The sequence below is a fragment of the Cyprinodon tularosa genome, unplaced genomic scaffold, assembly GCF_016077235.1.
Source record: "Cyprinodon tularosa strain WSP-4 unplaced genomic scaffold, ASM1607723v1 ctg761, whole genome shotgun sequence".
Taxonomy (NCBI): Eukaryota; Metazoa; Chordata; class Actinopteri; order Cyprinodontiformes; family Cyprinodontidae; genus Cyprinodon; species Cyprinodon tularosa.
The window spans coordinates 48,296-56,671 of record NW_024039520.1 but is presented as its reverse complement, the minus strand read 5'-3'; the positions used below and the strand labels follow the sequence as shown (position 1 = coordinate 56,671).

At 39.5% G+C, this 8,376-nt stretch overlaps 1 protein-coding gene across 1 annotated transcript; it reads left to right on the top strand.

Moving 5' to 3' along the window:
* The first annotated feature begins 3,261 nt into the window (after nt 1-3,261).
* On the top strand, nt 3,262-6,296 carry foxh1 (forkhead box H1). Its single transcript, XM_038270466.1, has 3 exons — nt 3,262-3,739; nt 4,131-4,235; nt 5,207-6,296. The coding sequence occupies exons 1-3, from the start codon at nt 3,338-3,340 to the stop codon at nt 6,155-6,157; spliced, it is 1,458 nt and encodes a 485-aa protein (XP_038126394.1). The 5' UTR covers nt 3,262-3,337; the 3' UTR covers nt 6,158-6,296.
* The last annotated feature ends 2,080 nt before the right edge of the window (nt 6,297-8,376 follow it).

Sequence of the window (8,376 nt, the reverse complement as noted above, 5' to 3'; positions counted from 1 at the left end):
AAAAAAAAATATCTGTTTAATAGAATCTTCCCTATGATTGTACATTGACACCTCATAGGCTGAAAGCAAAAGCTTGGGAACTACTGTTCAATAGGGATGAAACGAAAATCAAAGCTTAACAAACGGTTTTTCAGAGCATGCGGATATTTTATGTGGCTTATTTTCCTGGATTCCTGGAAAAATATGGCATGACACTGACCGAAGAAACCTCATTTAATGAAAGAATGGAGAACATAATCAACCTGGTGTTAATAGCATTCATTAAAGACTTATTCTAATCGAGAGATTTTTTTATGTCCTACCATCACAAAAAGAAGTTTCCTCTTATATTTTACTAAAGCTGTTCCAGCAAGCACCTTAGGTCCATTGTAAAGCATGGTGGAGGATTGGTGATGCTTTGGCCTGCTACTTTTCTTTTATTGTCAGTTAGACATTGAATGTTACCAAGCTAATATTAAGTTAACAGTTTTAAAGATTATTCTTCCATTGTCTCATCAGAAGAAGAAGAATAAAAACCCTCCGAGGAATAAAGCTCAGACAGACAAGATGATTTAGACTGTCTTAAACTTTCTCTGCCCACGACAAGCAGACATTTGAAGCCAACTTAGGAGGGATTTGTCTCGACCCAGTCAGCCTAAACATTGACAGCCTTGTTCCTGGTGCTGCTCTATTCACAGGGATTCCCATTCTTCTTATGCTTCAATCACTAATCCAGTAAAACCAATTAGGTCTCACTCCAGTAGACTGGAAGAGATAGTTTGAGAGGATGTATTCAAAGGGTTGTTTTGGGAAATCAACACTACGGGGTTACATAATGTAGGATACAGGATTCCCTGCTTCAGCACTATGTAGGACCACAGATAACTGTAAGAATAATAAAGAAACAGTGCTTTTTTACACCCCAGGTTCTGCTGATGATATTAGATGAAAGTCAAACTGTAACCACTAGAGGGGGACAAAGTCTGCCAGCAACAAGGACACATATTAAAGAGAAGTAAAGCCTTGGTGTAGATTGCGGCAGGTGGGTGAGGGATGATTGTTGAACATATCAGTAACCAAACAGCTTGAATAATGCTTCAAAGCGGGAGAAGATGCAATGTTAAGTGGTGAGTAATTTCTTGGTAGGATCTCCCAAAAAATGTTTTATTTTTTTCCCCTCAAAAAATATGCAAAGGGCTCAACAAGTGTTGGTGAGATATTAGGTGTTAGATTGTTAGGCCATCAGTGCAATAAAAAGGCAGGGGTTTGCGCCTTAAAACTTGATTCTCAGGCCTGACTCCATCTAACATGTTAAAATTGTTGATTCTTCTGTGGAATTTGTAATGGCAGCATGATTTTTCCAACAGCTGGGTGGGGAACATGATGGCTCATGTATAAGGTGTGAAAGGTTCTGCCCTGCACAGCACTTAGCAGCCTGTTGAACACCAGAAAGCCCAATGCTTGCTTTTGAATGGGAGTGCCCCCCCATAGCTGCTTCCTCACATGTTAAGAGCCCCACCAGGGTGTGGGAGTGGTCCTCCTCCACACACACACACCCCAATGGGAGCTCATTTTAATCCAACTTGTTTTCACTGGCTTGCTGGGAAGCAAGACTTTACACATTAGCACTACATTAACTTGAACAAAAGAGTTGCATTCCAGAAACCTTAGTGTTTGAGTACTGGGTTAGGTTCTGACCAGAGCTGTTTTCCATTTTTGGAAACAGGGAAACAACAATCAGTCCGAATAACATTCAATCAGATGACGAGAAAGCCAAAAATTCAAATTACTGTTATATTTTATAGCTACTTGTGTTTTCATTGAGCACTGTCTTTATGGATTATGAGAAACCTGCAAGAAAAACTGGTTTCTGCTACCTTAAGAATCAACAATCTTTGTTAGCATGAAACCAAACTGAATTTTTGAGAAACCCAGCTCTGAATGTACATATAAAGAACCCAAATTAACAGTGTGTGGGCATCATTAAAGGCCACACGAAACCTATAGCCTAAATATAAAACATTAAAAAACCTTAGTTATTATGGACAAACTGAGAAGAAATCAAAAGCATCTGTAAGCAGATGGGTTGTTGGGTGATTATTGGCTTAATACAAGAATTATGGTAAAAGTTGCAATTGAGATGGATCCAAGATATGTGATTTCTTTATTTTATTTTTTTATTATATGGGTTGTAGACTCAGCCATAAGGTTATTGTGAATTTTCAAGCTGCAAACCTGCCCATAGAGTCCACCACCATGGTGTTCTACTGTTACAATTTTATGTTTTAGTTCTTTCTTGAAATCCATGAAATGTTTCTCAGATGTAGCTCCTTTTCTGCCACCATACAGATACACATTTTAAAGGAGACCTTTAATCACAGATAAGAACAATATGTTAATGTGTGCTCTCTTTGATATGATCAGCAATCTAAAAATATATACAAATAAGAAAAAATTACTGGCTGGTAGCTTTAAAAACTCAACACAATTGAACATAAATAATAATAAGACTGATATCAAATAGATTACTATTAAGGTCAAGATGAACCCTTTTTGGACCACTTTCTTTTAGAATTCAACTCATTGTTTGGTGTTTATTCATACTTTCTGTAATAAACAAACAAACAAACTGTGAGATAAGTGTTTATTTAGTGAACTCCTGCAGTGGAAATTCTCATGGTGGCTTTTTATCTCCGGCATGCGTTTGGTGGAAAGAAAAATAACCAGTTTGTATATTAGCGTTTCAGTGTTTGTATATTAGTCAAAGCTTTTTGTATATTGCTCAACAGAAATAGTTGATTAGCTTTAATAGAGATCACCCCCCGCCACTTTGATTTATAGGTAATAAACCCAAAACCTTACAAGTTTTTCTTGCGCAAAATGGGGGGGGGGGGGGGGGGGGAAGTGAAAAACTTGTAAAGTTTTGGGTTTATTACCTATAATTCAAAGTGGCGCTTCTTTAATAAAAATGTATTATTATTGAATCAAAAGAGGATGTTTTCCTCCCTGAAATGTGGTGTTTTATTAGAGGTTTTGGTGCGTAAAGGTGCCATGCATCTCTGCTCTGGATGTGGTGAGTTTATATTTCCCTAAGAGTATTTTTATGGTCTTTCTCTGTCCTCTTTTTGTACACAATCCCTCCCCAGCCCCCCCAGGGGGATCACCACCTCTGCTCTCAGATAAGGCCCCCCCTCCTCCTCGGTTACGCGGCTGGATTTACATGAAACTGTTAATTGTTTGCTCTTCAAATAGAGTCAGCCTGGAGCCAACAGTCTTCCTGAACTTAAGGACCGACTCTACGACCTCCCCTGCCCCCCTTCTCTCCATCTCCCCCCCCCCTCTCCGGGGTTGCATCAACATGACAAAGCACTGGCCGGAGCAGAGCCTCCTGGCACCAGCCGCTCTGTTCCACACTGGAGATCATCGCGACCATCAACTTGACTTCTGCAGAAATGTGCAGCGGGACCTTCCTTCCAGCGTTGTAGCGCAGCAACCGGCTGAGATGGCGCCTCAGCAGCCACCCAATGCGCGCAACGAGCGCTCCAGCGGTGCCACGCCAGCCCACTCATCATACCCGGGCTGCAACGACGCCAATACGAAGCTGCGGGACGCGGCGTGGAGATCTGAAGGAGAAAAAAGCAGTTCCAGCTGTGGGAAGAAAAAAAACTACCAGAGGTATCCAAAACCACCCTACTCCTACCTGGCTATGATCGCCATGGTGATCCAACGGTCCCCAGAGAAGAAGCTGACCCTCTCAGAGGTAAATGATCAGCGAGTTATTTTTTGGATAGCACTTTTACGCACAGTTCAATTTCTGCTGGCTCAGAAATTACTGGAGAGTTCTTTGAGTTACAGTGAAAACATGAAGGCATGTGGTTTCCATTGAAGGATGTGACACTAAACAGTAACCTCTGTGTGACACTTGGGTGACCAGCACTTTGGTTTGCTTTGATAAGTTTGGACACTGCAGTGAAGCCAGACACTGATCTTTATCAGAACACAGATAAGGTATACAGTACATGTTTTAGAAGAATGTTATTTTAACCCTATGGATGAATATTCTGGTTGTTTTATTGTTGCATTTGAAGTGTTAACAGAGACATTCCTTAGCTGCATCAAATATGAATGAGCTGTTTTTTTGTTGTTTCCAGATCCTGAAGGAGATCAGTACCCTCTTCCCATTTTTCAAAGGGAACTACAAAGGGTGGAGAGATTCTGTGCGGCACAACCTGTCCTCGTATGACTGCTTTGTTAAGGTTTGTATATTTAGACTTTTAAACACTTCAAAAGGCCACAGCAAAACCAGATGTTATAATTGTTGCTTTGGAGGGAAAGAACTTCTTGATGTCAAGCCAGATGTGTGAAAAGCCTTCATATAAGTTATTTTAACCAACAATAAAATATTTGAAAGAGTTCAGCCTCTTAATGCACTGGCATTTGTTAAGCATGGAGAGATATTGGTTTAGTCAAAATAATTATAAGTGGAGTATTTTTTTCATTTATACTTTACCTCTTATTTGGTTTCTCTTTATCTGATCCCTGTCTATTTTAAGAAATAGGCAGGCCGAGGATCCAGCTTTACCTTGTCGACACATACTGTGAGGAGATGCTAAAAAAAAAAAGCTGACCACTAGTGACCAGCTGTTTGGGATGTAGGCCATTATCTGTCCTAGCTAAATAATTGTAGGCCTGAAAACTAAATTAATATGGACTAGGACCTTTATGGAAACCATAGATAAGAATGATGGAGCTTTTGGAGCAATGTGTAGAAAAACACCCCCTGGCCTTTGTTAGGTATGGTTGAGTGTCTATGATGCTGTGGGCCTGTTTCTATTTAAATGCATTGGTTCTACAAAATGTTTGAAATTGCATGAAGTTTTGAATTAATCTCTAAATATCTCTACTTAATAATAAAAAACAAGGATGCCACATGCCAGTGATTTGATTTCTTTGTTTAAAGAAAAATAATGTTTAGGTTTTCTAGGGCTGGATTTTTCATTTTAAGTGTGAGATAAACATTTTCAATGATATACATTTGTTTCAGGGTGTTTTGCACATTATCAAGGGCCAATACATGTGGCCCCCACTGTATGAAGCTTTACAGGTTTTTGCTTTTCACTGCTATTGTTTTGAGTTTTTGTGAAACTAAATCAGCCCTGCCAGACCAGGTCGTCAGGTCAAACGATCAGGAATTTTACTTTTTTTTTTTTTTTTTCCTGTACTACAGGTGCTGAAGGATCCAGGCAAACCCCAGGGGAAAGGGAACTACTGGGCCGTGGACCTGAACCGTATTCCTCTGGAGCTTCTAAAGAGACAGAACACGGCTGTGTCGCGTCAAGATGAGACCATCTTTGCCCAGGATCTGGCTCCATACATCCTGCAAGGACACAAGCCTGAATCTGAGCCGCCTCCTCCTTCGACCGAGTGCGTGACCTCTCTCCCATCAGGGTCATCAGGAAATCCTTCACCGTCACAAGAGGACTTGTTCCGACCCAAACTGGACTCATCCTTTGCCATCGATTCCTTGCTGCACAGCCTGCGGCCTACGAGTGCTTCTGGGGATGTAGACAGGGACTGTTGGTCTGAAGTGGAGCGCCCTCGGCCTTCGCCACCTCCCCGGCCCCGGTACGCCTCCTCTGCTAGCTCAGTGAGTCCTGCATCCACCTCGTCCTCTGATGAGGAATGGAAAAGTGTGTCCCACAGTGGGAAGCGTGTTCCTCCTGATGGTGAAACAGCTTCTGATGCTTATGAGGACTACAGACCACCTTTGCAGAAGTCTGCCAGAAGAGATACTGTTGCCCCTCCATGGGAGCTACCAACCTCCTACGCCAAATATGCTCCCCCCAATGCAGTTGCCCCCCCTAGTATGCGGTTTAATGGAGGCCCCTTAATGCAGCTGCATGGCGGACTTCCTCTTTACAGCTATGGCAGCTCTCCCGTGGCGCCCACTCACTTCATAGGTCACTCCTACTGGCCCATCCTGCCTAGCAGGCGAGTCTCTGTTCAACCCCCTCCTCTGCTCATGGATCTGGACAACATGCTGCAGTCTGTACCTCCCAATAAGAGTGTGTTTGATGCACTGTTGCCTGCTAATCAAAACACTTACTCTCATAATCAGCCTCAGAGTCAGTACACCCTGCAGAACGGGGCTCCTGTCAACAGGTTTCACCCATACTGACATGCATTGGCACAGACTGAACGACAAAACCAAACAGTAAATGAACAATAAGCTCCAGACAATCTCATTTATTGTGTCAAACTAATACAGAACCTGCTATGTTTTTTTTTATTTTATTTTTATTCACAGATCAGGACTTTCGGAGAAGTACCGGTAGCAATTCTGTCTGCCCTCAGCATGGGGCAAAGCTGAATCAAAACTACCTCAAAAAAATCTGTACAAACAATATCTACCTCGTTGTTTCAGTGAAACATTGAACTGCTACTGGCTCTTTGCACTGCAAGTCTTGTTTGCACACTTGTTTGAATGCAATGTCTTTAGGATTGCTTTTTTTTATTGTTGATCCACTGTGACTGTTGAATGTAACGGGTGTTTACTCCCGAGGAAAAAAACAAAACGGCTGCCAAATCCCAAAAAAATGGTTCAGGGTTTAGTTTTTTTGTTGTTGTTGTAGCTAATATTTTTGCTGGTGTTAAAGTGTTTTTGCCTGTGAAGGTTTAATTTTGTTTGTTCTTAAAGAATGTCTCTTTCATTACTTGCAAGAGAAAAACCCTCAAAGAATCCATCTTTTATAAATAATCCACTTAACTTCTAGAACACTCTGCACCAGTGCGGCTCTACTGATATCTAATAATTTTCTGATAACAGAAAAGTGAGTTTCAATTATTATATCTCATATTGTCTTTTTCTCTAATTCTTTTTGCACTATTTCCATGATAATATCTAAAAGGAACTTCTTTCACACATCTTCCTACCTCGACTAAAGAATGTAATCTGATATTAGTCCGTTTACTACTGACCTATAAGTAACTGCATGCTGGATTTTATATGCCAGTAAAGTTTTCTGGAGTTTAACGGTTTTATGTTTATTCTAACAGTGTTGTATAGACAAATAAAATGGATGGTTTAACATTTAAATGGTGACTTGGATGCTGTTGTTGCTTTTAAATCTCCTGAGGATCCAGTAAAATAATCCTATATGCTATATATCCTATAGGCCACTAAATGACCAATGACAATTTGAGCCATTAAACATCTAAAAACTTAAGTTATGAAACCAATTACAATTTTTTTTCTTATTTTAATATAAGTGTAGGATAAATTATTTTAAGACCACTTATTGTAAATATATGATAAACAAATGCAGGGGGGGTAAACAGTCTAGAAAAGTTATACAGCTCTTTAAATGATAAGAAATTTGGATGGTTGTCATTTACTCTGAAAATGTTGAATAGCCAATTTTTTCATATGAAGTAGCAACAAAACATCTAAATAATCCAGTGAACTTAATATTGAATAGCTTAAAACAAAACGCATGTAAAGTTTCAATTCCGACCTTTGCAAATCAAGTTTTTTTTCCCCAGTGTTTTATACATTTGGGCGCAACATAATTTAGTTTGGTTTTACTGTGTATTTTACAAATCATTAAAAGCATGAAACATAAATTGCCTCCTGATTAAGTGGTGTAGATCAGCTTCATGTCTAAATCGGTAACGCCCAAAATGACATAATTGTGTGACCACTTGTAAGATTAACAAAAAAAACGAACGTCTGTGCTTTGAAATCAAAACTGAGTTTGGTCAAAGAATTGCAGATCTGATTATAAGCCCTGACCTAAAATCCCTTTGTACCTGTGGGTTCTGTCAATAGCTCGGCAAAAAAAAAAAACTTAGGATAGTTATGGTGTTTTGGAAATATTGATCTATATGTAAAAGATTTTGAAATTCCAATTTTATTCTAAATCAACCAAATAGAAACCAAAAACAATTGTATGTGTTTCATAGGTTACTAGGAAAAGTTTTAGATAATCAAATTACATAATTTCTCACACTTTAAGACTGCCTAGGAACCCTGTTGTGTTTGGGTTTCTTAATCTGGGATTAGCATTAATGATGCACTGATTGGATTTTTTTCAGCACCATGACAAAATCACTGGTTTGCTTTCTGACCAGTTCCATTATTTCACGCTAAAGTCTTGAACCCACAAAAGAGAAAAGCTGGACAGCAATTGACTATTTAACAGAGGACAATTTGAATCTATTTGAAGATTTGAATTATGTCCTTTTATGCATTAAACCATTCGTCACTACCTCATTTTTCAAACTGCAAAGGCAAACTGGCTCTAAATGTGGTATAGTTGCCCTATATATATATATATATATATATATATATATATATACATATATACACACACATCTATCTCCCATAACCACCAAAAC

Excerpts from the sequence above, each read along its gene's own strand:
- foxh1 (XM_038270466.1), top strand. The coding sequence starts at position 3,338 with ATGACAAAGCACTGGCCGGAGCAGAGCCTCCTGGCACCAGCCGCTCTG. Across the intron at positions 3,740-4,130 it reads AGAAGCTGACCCTCTCAGAG|ATCCTGAAGGAGATCAGTAC; the intron begins GTAAATGATCAG and ends TGTTGTTTCCAG. Across the intron at positions 4,236-5,206 it reads CGTATGACTGCTTTGTTAAG|GTGCTGAAGGATCCAGGCAA; the intron begins GTTTGTATATTT and ends CCTGTACTACAG.